At 40.7% G+C, this 13,980-nt stretch overlaps 1 protein-coding gene across 1 annotated transcript in view; it reads right to left on the bottom strand.

Moving 5' to 3' along the window:
• CNTN6 (contactin 6) overlaps positions 1–13,980 on the bottom strand; it is a 75,353-nt gene that overhangs the window by 47,035 nt on the left and 14,338 nt on the right. The window contains 3 exon segments of the mRNA XM_071756333.1: positions 3,288–3,390; positions 5,626–5,829; positions 12,182–12,277. Coding sequence (XP_071612434.1) covers positions 3,288–3,390; positions 5,626–5,829; positions 12,182–12,277 — 403 coding nt within the window.

The raw sequence follows: 13,980 nt of genomic DNA, 5'->3' as shown, positions 1-13,980 counted from the left end.
CAGGTTATTTTTTAAAAAAGGTTTAATAATATGAGCAAACATGGACACTACTGTGCTTATTTTTATTCCAGAAATTATTCTTATTTGAGCAACAAAAAAGTTATTTTAGAGGAAGTCTAGAGAAAGACGCACAGTAGCTCCATTGAACACAACTCTTACCCTGGTACTCAATCCCCTCAGAGACAGTGAGAAATAATTTAGATATATGGCATGATTAATATAGCTTGACCCAAAACATGACTTTTAATACTGGCATAGTATTAAATACTGTCAGCACAATGAATATTAGTGCAGAATACAAAGCCTCATCTCTTCTATTAAATTGCCACAGGCTGCAGTATTTGAAAGAGTCAAGCTACTGTTTCATATCTCAGATTTCCCTCTCCTAAAGAATTGTCAGGTGTGTTTTTTTGCCTGTTTAGATTCCCCATGCCAACCATCAGATAACTGCATGCTATTTATATCCCTTGTTACCCAACTGTATTTCCTTTAAGCTTCCTTTACTTTTCAAGGTCTTATCTCCTTCTGTTCATTGTCTGAACAGAATAGGATTCAGAGTCAAGACCTGGCTGATGCATTTGTGTCCTCCCAGGCATAAATAGTGACTCCTTAACCCCCTTATATTTTCCTCAAAATAAACAGGAATTTATGGCTGGACTAGAAGACCACTTGTGAGTCAGTCAGAGTATTTTCATGTAAAATGTAAAATGTAAAAACAGAACTTAAAGCTACACAGAGTAAACCTGCCTTGGGGTGTCCCACAGCCTGGGTGGAGTACTGCTTAGGTGGCTTTGAGTTCCCCCAGGTAAAAAAGCATCTTAGAAAAACTCAGCCCATGTCTGGCCTCTTGTACTTGGCCTTTTAAATGTGGAAGTGCTTTTTGAGCAAGCTCCAATAGGTATGATTTGCTGTTCTGTGTAGAGAAGAGATGCTATTTCTCTAAATACCATGAAAGTACTTTCATTTTAAGACTTTTGGAAACCAAAACCCCAGCAGGTTGCCTGTAATCTGCCTTCGATGGGAAAGATTTCTGTTATTCATAGCACAGAGGTAGGAGCAGCTGACAGCATTGTCTGAACCAGTGGACTAACAGTATGAATATAGAAAATTATGGATAATGGGAAAGCAGTTCTGAAATCCAAGAGAGATAATAACTGTTAGTGCCTGCAGTAGATCAGAGGTATAGCTCAACAAAACGTTGAACAGAATTGATTTTAACATAAACAGACAATAGTAGAAGGTAGAGTTTTAGTGGAATTTAGGCATCTAAAGGTGCAGATGGTCACACTGCTGCATTTATATGTACCTAACTACAATTGTAAACAGCTGGAGGTAGGAAACTTTGAGGTTTTAACAATACCACTAATCACTTACATACCTTTAGAAATCTGGCCTTCTCTAGTAAGTTAAGAGTATTTCACCTGCAATCTGTTTCTCTTGCTTTGTTCACCTATAAACACCAGCTCTGAAAGAAAGCTTTTTCACTGGTGGACACATTAGTGAAAGTGTGGTTCAGGGCTCTGTTCAGAGAGTAAAAAGCAGACTGAAAACAGTTCAGTTCTGTATGAGTCTCAATCCATCAAAAAGAAAATCTAGAGACAAGAAATTCTTCAGCGATGCCACTAAGGAGCCTTTACTCACAAACAGCACCTCTCACATACACTAGACGATGCACATTAGCAGTATGATATAAAAAAAAACCTGAAAAATTGATTTCTGCCCACAGATCACTCATATTTACACAGAATAAAACCAGGCAAGTATGGCAGCACTGGTTACAGCTGCAGTCCTGTAGAAGAAAACCTGTATTAAGCAGCCATTCCATTTTCTAAGCACAGCATAGGCAGTATTGTGCTTGCTGAAGTATTTCATGATCCCTCTGTCCTTTCCATCTACCTCTTTCTGTCCTCAAGATGTTCTTAAAATGGTGAAACCTCTGTGGCACATTAACATAACCCCCCTTTACCCCTTCAGTAAGAGAGCACTGGTTTGTGCAGATCATTTACTCTGTTTTTTAAATGCTTTTCTGCAGTCAATACATCATTGTCAAATGCTCTCCATGCAACAGATGGAAATATGAAATGACAACTTGAAACGTAAAGACTGCACTGACTCACACACAATTAAGGAGGTATTTAAAGAGAAGTAGCTTGACAGTATTTAGAAAGGAAAATCAGCTTTTAGCAGGGGTGTTTCAGTCTGGTTCTCATTTTGGGCCAATAAAAAAAAAAAACATATGCCTTTGAATACTGCTCTGTAGAAATATTTTTCATTCTTAAATAAAAATTAGCCCTAAGAGTAGTTTATATAAAAATCTCATCTGAAAAGGAGGGCATTTCCTGTCTTATTAACTTTTCATTTCTTTTATTTTTTCCTACTTCCCACTGTAGGTTCCAGAGGAACATTTGATGAATTTCTGCTGTCTGCAAGTCAGGCTTTTAACCTCTGGGAAAGCTCTAAACACTTTAAAAGCTTACAGCCTTAAAACAGATTGTCAAAGTGAACTTAAACTAAATAGAGGTCAACAATCGAAGGTTATTTTAGCTTTTCCAGGGAAAATAAATGCTCATTGGAAAGACTAGATTGAGTAGGCTGGTTACACTTATTCAGTTAACCATCTGCTCTTTGAATACAGAGCATCTCTTGCTGTTTGAGTGCACTCCTACTTCTGTAAACAAATACAGCAGTGGACTCAGCTGAGGAAAAATAAAGGCTACCCCAAGCCTTATTGATTTTATCAGGAAAGGCTGCTGCTAGGGCTTCCCAGGGCTCCTCAGCAGCACTTTGGAGAAGAGGGTGCCAAGAGCCATGTCAGTCTGTTGGATCCACTGTAGACAGCCCGTGTGCCCTTGAAGTACAGCCTGTTTCCCCAGGTTTCCTTCTTAACAATGATGCTTTGAAAAAACATTCCTTTTAGGTGCTGATCAGATGCAAACATGCAGTTACACTGAATGTTGTAACCTGAAGTCAGGACTTAGAAAACTACTCTCATGGAATAAAGTCTTTGCTCTGGTTTTCCCTCCCCCCAGCCCATCCTTTCCCTTCCTTGCTTCAAGCTGCAACCAAGTGAGTTTCAGTTACAGTATAATTTTCTTTCTGATTTCCTTGGGATCACATTGCACAGAAGCAATCAAACCAAGATGATGTTAAAACCAGGAAGTTTTACAAATTTACATTCTGGCCAAAAAAAACCCCCAACCTTCTACGCAAATTAGAAATAACCATCAATTCACACTGTAGAGCAGTGTTAGAACCCACAATTTAATAAAAGACAAAAAAAATCTTACTTTCCGAGGGCAAAGCATTCCAGTCTAACAGATGAGCCTTTCTCTGCATATGTTGTTTCTGGAAAACGTACTTCAATCTTTGGTTCATACTCCCCCATCACACCTGTTGAACATCAAAACAGCTAGCACTCCAGTTGAGCCTCAGACCTGTCTAGTACAACAGAATTTCAGTGTAAAAGGGTGGCATTAATAATGTTAGAGCCTTCTGTTCCACCCATGGCAACCAACACATGAGGTCTTTGCAGCAGACTCAGCCTCTTGGGTGAAATTCAAGGCTGTGCTGAAAGCTTGTGTGAAATCTTCACATTCTGTGCAGTCAGGAGCTGGAGAGCGTGGCCTTAGACAAGTTCTGTGTGTGCAAGTATGCTGTGCATTGAAGTTTTAAGATAATTTAGGGTTCACACCTCTTGTCAATGCCTTGAAATTGGTAATTTCACAGGATGCTGAATAGATTCTGGGTGCAAGAGAGAATTAGAGTACTCTGTGTCCAAAATATTTGTAAAACACTAAAAAACTTCTCTAAAAAAATTACATAAAACTTGGAAAAGTGAGCTTCAGGCTTGAGAAGGGCTGATGGAATTAGATGCAGTCAGCACGTTTGAAACTCTGCCTGAACATCTGAAACCACAGATAATCCATTATCAATTTAGGGCACTTAATTTTGCAGCAGGTTTGGGATTGCTTCAGCAAACTGAACTATTAGATGAACTTCTTAAATGTTCACACATCTTCCAGTGTAACTCATTGAAACAGTACTGATGAATAAGAATCAGATATTTTTCTGCATGGTGTCTTTGCCCAGATTCCATGCTGAAAAGGAACTAATCCTTATTTTAGATTTAAAAGGGATATGGTTGATATTACACAATTTGCACCATTGCCTTAGAGGGTGCCTGTTTTGGACCCCAATCCCAAAGCAAATGGGAGAAGATAAAAAGGGACAGATAGAATGGGCCTGAGAAAAGGAATAAAGCAAATTGAATAAAGGGAAGAAAATGGAAAAACTCCTAGGCATTTATTCCCAGTTTATATCTAATTATTGACTTCTGAGCTGCAGAACTATACCTTTGTTTTGGGTCATCTGATTATGTTACAAAGCAGTGGAAGTATTATTCTATAGTGCAGCTGAGTTTTATTTATCCTAGAAATCAAACTTGCTACAAACTTTTGCTACTGATTGTCACCACTGCCTTTGCAAACAGTACAAGTGTAGTGAAATTTAGGTGATCAAACCAAACAACCTCTGTGTAAAGATTTCCCGGGTATATTTCTCACTCTGAACATTTAATTAGAAGTGTTGTCAGAACAGTATTTGTTATATGTGCAAGTGAGTTTCTTGCCTCAATGACTCCTTTTGAAACAGCTTTCTAGATCTGAAATTTGATCTATACCTGGATTATAAATTTAGAAAGCTCTGCCAGATGCAAACCTCCACCCAGGCATACACAAGGTGAAAAAAAATTAAGGCACCATTTGACATTCTCCTGCTGTTTTTCAGTGATGCTGAGCACTGCTTGCTTTGCATGTTTACCTTACCATCCCTGTCTTGACAGTTCAGCTCTCATTTCAACCCAGCAGAAGCTGTGAGATCACACCCCACAGCATAAAGTTTTACTGGGTGCTTTTTCCCCCCCGTGAGGGTGCACACTGGCATCAATTCCCAGTAACTGGGGATCATAGAATCATAGAATTAGCTGAGCTCAGAGCTCATCAAGTCCAACCCTTGATCCACTCCCCCCGTGGTTCCCAGCCCATGGCACTGAGTGCCACATCCAGGCTCTTTTGAAATATCTCCAGGGATGGAGAATCCACCCCTTCCCTGGGCAGCCCATTCCAATGCCTGATCACCCTCTCCAGAAAGAAATTCTTTCTAATGTCCAACCTAAACCTCCCCTGGCACAACTTGAGACCTCTTGTGCCCTCTTGTCTTGCTGAGAGTTGCCTGGGAAAAGAGCCCAACCCCCCCTGGCTCCAACCTCCTTTCAGGGAGTTGTAGAGAGTGATGAGGTCTCCCCTGAGCCTCCTCTTCTCCAGCCTCAACACCCCCAGCTCCCTCAGCCCTTCCTCACAGGACTTGTGCTGGATCCCTTCCCAGCCTCCTTGCTCTTCTCTGGACCTGCTCCAGCACCTCAATCTCCTTCCTGAGCTGAGGGGCCCAGAACTGGACACAGGACTCAAGCTGTGGCCTCCCCAGGGCTGAGCACAGGGGCAGAATCCCTTCCCTGGACCTGCTGGCCACGCTGTTCCTGATACAGCCAGGATACAGGCCAGATTCTCTCTGTATGAACCAGATAGAATTGTGCTGCATTCTTCAGCCAAGCATGCCCAGATACCTTACCATCAGTGCGGAGGGTGAGAGGAGTGGGTGGCCCCTGCACACTTCGTTCTGCCTCAGGGTTGGTGACAAGGCAGGTGTAGCTGCCCACGTCTGATGGCTCCACCTTGGCAATGTACAGGTTCCCTGTTTCTTGTGAAACAAAGCGGCGGCTGTCATCCTGGACATGTAAGGTGTTATTGTTGAAGATCCACGTATAGGACAAGCCTAGAAAACACCAAATACACACATCATGCATCCTTTCCAGGATAATCTGCTTCCCACGAGTGCAATATTGCCAGGTGAAAGAATGAGCCTGTTGCAGGGCGAGTTACAAATGAGCAAAGGCAAGGTCAGCATTGCTTTAGTTTTAAACTCACTTCAAACCAAGTCAGAAGGTCACAGAAGTTTTTGTCTCCTGCTACTTTTGGTTTCCTGCTAAGCCTATTTTTAAGCAGGCATGGCAGTGCTGCAATGCCATGAGAGAACTGTTTTAGTTAATAATTTCTATTTATAACATTTGTTCTCTGGATGTTCAGAAGGCAAATTGCTCATCAGAGTTGACAGCTCTTTCCTTCACTCTCAACATGGAAAAATGAAGCTGGTAACATGGAGCTTTATCATGAGCCTCTTATGAAGGGGGAGCTCAGCAGCATATCAGTATTTCAGATATTTAATTTTTCGTCCTATTGCACATAGGATCATTCTTATCTTCCATACATACATTTGCTCTGTGCTTTTTGCCCTATTCCATCTTCCTAACTCTTTTCTGCCATCTTTAGCCATACATCAATTCACAATGCATATCTTAGTGATGTCAGTCTATAGGCAACTTCAAACTAATTTAATTGACTAGCTTTGGGCAGATCTCCATCTAGGCTTGCCACCCAAGGACCTTGCTTTTTGGAAGGGTTTTTGGCCAGGCCATGTACCACAGGGAGCAGGTTCAGTGCTTATAACCCAGTGTGCTGCAGTAGGGCACACCCTACATCTACTGCCAACCCCACACTGTGGCTGCTCTACAGCACTGGCAACACCCAGCAGCAGGACTAAAATTCTGTCTTTAAAAAGACACTGTAAATCAGCAGTTTCAAAATCTACCAGTTTAGCCTTCCTTAATTAAATGTATAATTCATAAGCTAACTGTGTTCTGCCAACAGCTTCATTTTTACACATTCCCCCCATCAACAATCCCATTTGAAAAAGATTATTTATGTTTCTTCCCCTCTCCTCAGTTAGAACGTGGGTACACTATGGTAATAAGTCTGCAAACTCCAGTAGTTTTGTGGAGTTTTAAGTTATAATCTTCTAACATTTTAGGACTCTCATTAAAAATGATGTATCTCCTGGGAGCAATCAATGACACTTTCTATACTTGGCTAAATCCTGCAATATGCTCTGCTTTACTACAGCTCAATGCTAAACTTCTTTTGTGAGGTACAGCAAAGAGATGAAACAAATCCTAAGACACTTTAAACCAACATACATGGACATGTGCATACACACAGGATAAAAGCAGTATCTTTTCATGTTTGCCCATGAACTTTGAGGCACTTGGTTAAAGCATCTCCTTACAGAAGACAAGCTGGAGGGGGGGGTTTCCACAGGGAGGATCAGACTATGGCTAACTAGAAGTGGTGTAGCTGTGACCTGGGGTGTCTTCCAGAGACATACTCTGTATACAGACTGGGGGTTCTGGCACAGACACCAAGCTGAATGACTGGACAAACAGACCAAAATCACTCCTGTTTCAGAAGTTCTCCAACCTGCAGGTTAGGGGCTGTAAAGAACCAGTGTTATGACACACAGGCATTCTTCATCAGGGCAATCTGAATTAATTCATCAGAACAAGAGAGACAGTCATTGGCTGTCCTGTTTATTTGGTTTTTTATATTCTAGTGCAGGCAAGTACATGGTGTCACTTTTCCTCCTCATCCCTGGGGCTCCCCAAAGTAGGTTGACTCCCCCTCACCTTCCAGCCAGGCAAGTCCTAAACTTGGGCAGGCAGGAGAGCATTACCTGTGACAGTCAGCTGTGACCATGCTCTTTCAGAGAACAGCTGGGAAAGAACAAGCTGAAAATCACTCTTGATGTTCTAGGCTAGGGAATAAAACATTTCAGTGCTTCCCTCAGCCCAACCAGATTCCAATCAATACCACTCATGCTGCAGGAAAACAGCTACAGGCTGCTCCCAGGGAAGGGGCTTCTGCTCCTCCTGCCACAGCTGGCAGGAAAGGGTTAAAGGTCCATAGAAGCATTGAGAAAGAGGAAGAGAGAGAAAGAGAAACTAAGGCAGTTGGCTTTATAAAGGGAGATACACTTCAAACCATCACTTGGAGGTGATGCATTTTACCAGGTAGCTGTTTAATATAAAATGCAGAAACATTATATAAATATAAATTATATAAAAGGCAGAAGTCAAATACCCTTTTGAATAAGGCAGGCTCATCCCCTCCTCTCCTCATGCCCCTTTTCCTGTCTGCTGCTTTCACGTGCACCTCCTTCTCTCCTCTTATGTTGCCTGAGGATTTGGCATATTCCCCACGTGCAGATTCACAGGACTTCTACTTCATTACTGGTGTCTTATTTTTGTTTCTTCTTTTAACAGCCTCAGTACAGTAATGTCAGGACAGAGGAAAGCCTATAGACTCAGCATCCCAGCTTCAAACCCTGGCAGCTCCCGTGCACAAGTAAATGCAAATGCATGAGAGACCCTGCTGCTTCTAACAAGATTAGGAACTTCCTTAAAGCTCTGCAGGGAGCCAGCTGGAAGGAAACAAGCTTTATATCAGACTTCACTTCTAAGGAAATAAACGAATAACAGTCCACCCCACAGTCTTATGTCAAGTATTACCATTTAGGCAGCAGCTTCTTAATCATAGGCAGGTCAATCTCATATATGCAGCTAGAGAAATCAAAGCTTCTTCAAACTTCCTTCCTTTTCCCTGCTTCCTATCTCTACATAAAACACTATATTTACATTAAAAAAAAAAAAAAAAAACCAACACTGCATATTGGTTGCAGAGGGAGAAAAGAGCTGACCTAAAGTATCTGCACTAGAGAAGAGCCATTTCACAGAGAAGGAAATACAGCTTACCTTCCCACCCCTGCTCCCAAGCCTCACTAACAAGCAGAGGGAAGGCACATCCTGAATTTTATAAGGTTTGTTAATGAGACCCATAAATAACAACAGCTGAGGCTGGAGAGCTGCTGGTGCATAAATAGACAAGGAGGGGCTAGCTGAGGACATGACTGGCTCAGGTAACTTGGGCTAGCAACTTATGGACTAATGTTTTTCTTGTTTAATAGTAGTTGTGAGCTTTTAATATCTGCTTGACATAAAATATAAGCTGTGTCTTTAAAATGTGTGGTTTGGGGTTTTTTTGTGTTTGCTTTTGCTGAAAGTGCTCATAGCAATAGAGAGCATATTCTCTTTTAGTGGTAAAAGTGTTCTGTGTAACCTCAAAAGTGACTCTAAGCTCTTATCTGAGAGCTAGTTTAAGGTGGAAAGCTGAGGTGAGAGCTGCTGGAGCAGCATTCTGAACTTTTTTCTTATTTCTTATCACTTGGCTGCCTAAGATGATCTCTCTAATCTATTAGAGTGAGTTAATTTTTATTTTTTTGTGTACAAACAAAGCTGGGTTATCTGTATGCTTTCAGTTAAGAAGCACGTGTGCAAAACAAGCAGTAGCATAGCTGCTCCTTTCAGAAAACTAAGTTGAATTTCACTTCAGCTTTAGGTGTTTTAAATACATTTGTAGAAAAATGTTTACAACATGTACCAAACAGCTGAGTGATCAAATGATAGCTGTGGAACTTGCTGTCCTGTGAAGCTAGCAGTAAATTTAACTTCAGAGTTTTTGTGGTGTAGGGCTAGATAAGCTTGACAATGTGTTGGTCTCTGTAGTGAGAAGTAGAAAGAGAACTGAACCATTTCTTTAGATAACATGGGAAGAAGAAATATTTATTGAGGAATAGTGCTATCTACCTATTCCTGCTTCTCCATCTTATGTGGGGAGAACAAATAAGAAGTGTTTGCTTTCTTAGGCTGTTCTCTCTCTTCTGTGGCTGGACAAAGCAGGTGTAGGCTTTCTAGGTTAGGAGGCTTCAGCTAGTCCATCCTTCCCAAAAATAATTATATTAATGATTGCTGCTTCAAATAACTGATGTACAGAGGTTTTCAGTTTTCCTTCAAGTCAAAGAAAACCAAACCAGTAACCAGCAGAGCATCTTTCTCTTAAATCTCTGTAGTGAATGGATAAAAGCAGAATCAGTGCTTTCTACCCATTGAACCTCAGTCTCCCTGCAAATGTTCATTCTGGTAAAAGGTCTGTTTCAGGTGGTATCTACTAAGATGCACAGAAAGTTCTAAGAGAAGTTTGGCTTTCTAGTGTATACTTATACCTGTTAATATCATAGTAAAAAGCAACTCTTTTCCTGCTGGTTTATCTTCTAAAAGTCCTTCATATCTGACTAGTTGTGTGACATTCAAAGAGCTGTACAGAACACAAACAATGGGAGCTGTAATCTCTTCTCTTGTAAGTACTGAGTTGGAGGCAGGGCTTTCAATTAAAAAAAAAAAAAGAGCTAAATATACAACCTTTTTGCAGACAAACAACTTCCTAAGCATCTTGAGGTGGTACACAACTTATTATAGTTCATACTGTGTACTTCATCCCCATGGCATATAATTTTTGGCTCACAAATACAGTGTTTATGGATGACAAAAGATCTCAATTGCTGCTCTCTAGAGGCTTCTTATTTCAGATAATGTATTTTTGGGGCCTATTGGTCAACAGCTCACATCTCCAGCTTAAGAAACACTGTGGCAAATGCTTTGTTCATGGGTACCATTTTGTCAGTTATTAATCTGGAGTCAACTCACTTGTTAACTATTTGTTCTGAATTTTTTCTTCTACTCATTCCTATTTGTCAAATTTTACCCTATAGCAAGAGGAAAATATATAGCTTTCTGACTCAAGGATGGATGTGTTGTCTTCCTGTCCTACTGCTACATTTCAAGAACTCTTTCAAGCCTTTTCTGCCCTTAAGGACCAGGTTTCACTTCATTTCCTTGATTATATACTTTCTTATGGCTGTAAACACCAAGTAAACTGACATTTGCTTTCTGTTCAGGACTTGCAGGCTTTACATTGATTGATGGCTTTCTCTGCATCTCTGATATACTGCATCCTTTTTATAGATCACTATTTACCTTCTCCTGGGAATTTGTCTTGTAACTCTGTTTTCTTCAGGAGAACTGAAGGAACATTGCTGAGAGCAGGATGTTTGCCTTAGCACACAGAAAGCTGTGGTTGTCAATGTCTTGGTCACTCCTGCTTAAAGCAGGACATGACCCACCTGAAAACTGATGATTCTTTGAGTAGAACAAGGTGATTTGATAACTATACTATTATTTCCCCTTTTTAATACACACTTTCTTTTCCAGGGTAAGATTTCTGGTCATCTTAAACTAGTTCTGTTAGGAAACCGTAGTCCTCAATCCAGACTAAAAGGTCTGAAACAGTTTTGATCAGGGTTCTAACATCTCTGAAGGAGATTTGGGAATGTATGGGGCTCAAAACTTGCAGGAGTCAATGCTGGGGAGAAAAAATAAAGACCTTCTGGTAGGTACAAAAAAGTGTCAAGAGAAAATGACAGCACTAGTGTACATAAATGTTCAGGCTTTTGTATTGATCTGTAAATCCTCACAGTGGAGGTGGAAATGAGCCTATAAAATGGAGAAAAAGGAAAATTGTGCTCCATGTTTAGGGTTTTCTTAGATGAAAAGTCTCAAATGTTCTGCTAAATGCATTACTGGTTCATTGCTTGTCACCTGGACTCTGCCTGATTCAGAAAGGAAGACCTCAAAACCAGCCTTTTGCTTAGCAAGCAGTAGTAGGCAATGGCAAGAGGTGCAGGGCACCCCCAAATCAGTTCCCTAGCAATCAGTTCCCTAGAACACTCTTTATTTTTTAAAACTGAAGCATTGCAAATTATTGGGAACCTGATCCAGCCAGACCTCCTTTGATTAGAGACTTTACTGCTGCAGAAGTCCCTTCCATCTAAATTCTTCAGTGATCTTTATTGTTATCAGGAAGGACAGAATCAAGTATTGAAGGCCAAAAGAAAAGTTTTCATTTCAAATCTAGTGTGTAAAATTTAGATTCAAATTATAGCATTGAGGTAGCCAGCACTAAAAGGCAAAAGAATTATTTCACTCAAACCTGAGGTGGTGTTAAACAGGAAGAATTGTTTTTGGTTGCCCTTCTGCCATCCCATGTGAGGGAAGGAGCTGAGACAACCAGTCCTGCCAGGAGACAGACTTTTAGACCTTCATCCTTTTGTTGCTTATGTCCCATCCAAGAGCAGTGACATGTTCTGGTCCCTCAAGGAGCCACAGAATAATAAAACCAGGCCCCTTAAGAAGTGTGAAACTCTGTGTCAGGTTTGCTGCAAACCCAAAGCCATGCACACACCAATTCCAGCACTGCTCAGGCAGGGAATGGCCCAGACTCTGTCTCCTGGGGTGTAGCAGTTGGTGTTGAGGCTGCACACAGTGCAGGAGCATCCATCATACCTCCGTGATGTGGTGGAGGACCACAGAGCAGAACCACTCCTTGTCCTTCTCTGACTGACACTGTGCTTCTTGGTTTTGTTTCAAAGTTTTCAAGATCTTGAGAGAGAAGGAGAAAACAAGACCCAGTTATTATCAGTGAGGTTTATACCTACCTGGAGCTCAACTTCTGCAATGCTTGTGTAACTCAAGGACACATTCATGTGTTCAGGAGTGTGGTCTCAACAGGTGAATTGCCACACTGTGTGACAAAGTACCTTGTCCAACTTGGTCTAATCATGAAATACCCATCCAGAAAGCACTTCTGCTCTAGCCCTGTGAGTTTCTATTTACAATTCCTAATTGCAAAGCTAGTGGATTATCCCATGCTTTTTTCTAGCAGCACTTTTTGTAATGTACTAGCATCTTAATCTACATGAGGAGGGAAAATAAAACCCATTTTGTGTTGTTTACTTTTTTTTTATAGAAATAAAAAGCAGGTGTGCTCTTCTGTATATACAAGTGATAATTACACATCATCAGGCTCCCACAGAGTGTGTGTTTAAATGATCATAGAAGTATGTTGTCTTTTTAATGAGCCTGTTCTGTCCTAAAGCTGGCTGCAGAAAAGGGATCTGTTGTAATTGACTCAAACTTTAACCCTGCTTTGAAAGGGGATACTTGAGTAGGAAATCATGTGATGGTTTGGGAAAGTCTCCTGTATAAACATAGGTTCCTATCTCCCACAGGTGATTTTTATGGCTATTAATTATCTTTTACTGTTTCTAACATGACTCACAGTCTCTGCTTTCTCATCTTTCAGTGGGATGTGGAAGTATTGCCAGCCTCATCCCTTTAAATAATCCAATTGCAAAACATGACACAATAGATGTACTTTTAAAAATTACTACTTTTTGATCCAGTTCTCATCCTAATGAGAAGACTCATTACCTCTGTCAGAGTACTTTAGGAAATGATTGCTTGAAACACATGCATTTAATATCATAAATACCAGCTGCCCCTTAAAAATCTTTATTCCATAGTGTTGTATGCTGCTTGCCTGAAGCTTATTTTATTTACCTTGCTGCAGACTCTTGTTTCCAGCAATTGTTCCATTTTTCCATCAGCTGAACAACTGCCTGATCCAGAGTTCAATAGGGAGAAAGAGTTCTCCTTGGTCAGAGCAATAATGATTACTACCTCTACAGCCTCAGCTATTTTATGTCAATATATCAATTTTCTCCCCCTCAGTTGAACTTTACACAGTTAATTTTTCTTTCCTTCTCTTCATCTCCTGTATATTGGTCTCCTATGAAGACATTGTCTGCTCAGAGGTGACTGAATTGAATTAGGCAGTGGTAGCACCTCCATGCACTGTCACAGCCACAATAGATGCTACCTGTCAATACACTGGGAAAGTCTTTTAAACTCTGATGTTCTTTTAATTGCCTTCTGACTAAATCTCTGCCCTCGCAGTCTGGGTAGTCCAGGGGGACAAAAAAAAAAAAAGAAAAAAAAAAAAAAGACAGAAAATGCTAAAAAAGTTTTGTTTAGCTTTATTCTGTCCTGAAATACTGAAAAAGCAAACAGTGGCTGGATGTAGTATGACTAACAAGAGTTTGGATTCAGACTTACAAGATCCTCACTGGTCTAATCCCCAAATATGTAGATTTATTTATTTACCACCCAGCTTAAGGGAATTAATCAGCTTTCTTTTTCTTTTCTTTCCTGTGGGTTAGGTGTTTTCTGAGAAGGAAAAGGCCAGCACACAAAATATTTGTGTGGAAAACTGAGCCAGCTGCTCAGACATCACATGAGGATTT

Source organism: Heliangelus exortis, chromosome 12 (assembly GCF_036169615.1).
Source record: "Heliangelus exortis chromosome 12, bHelExo1.hap1, whole genome shotgun sequence".
In the NCBI taxonomy this organism is placed as follows: domain Eukaryota; kingdom Metazoa; phylum Chordata; class Aves; order Apodiformes; family Trochilidae; genus Heliangelus; species Heliangelus exortis.
This window is presented reverse-complemented; position numbering and strand designations above follow the sequence as displayed.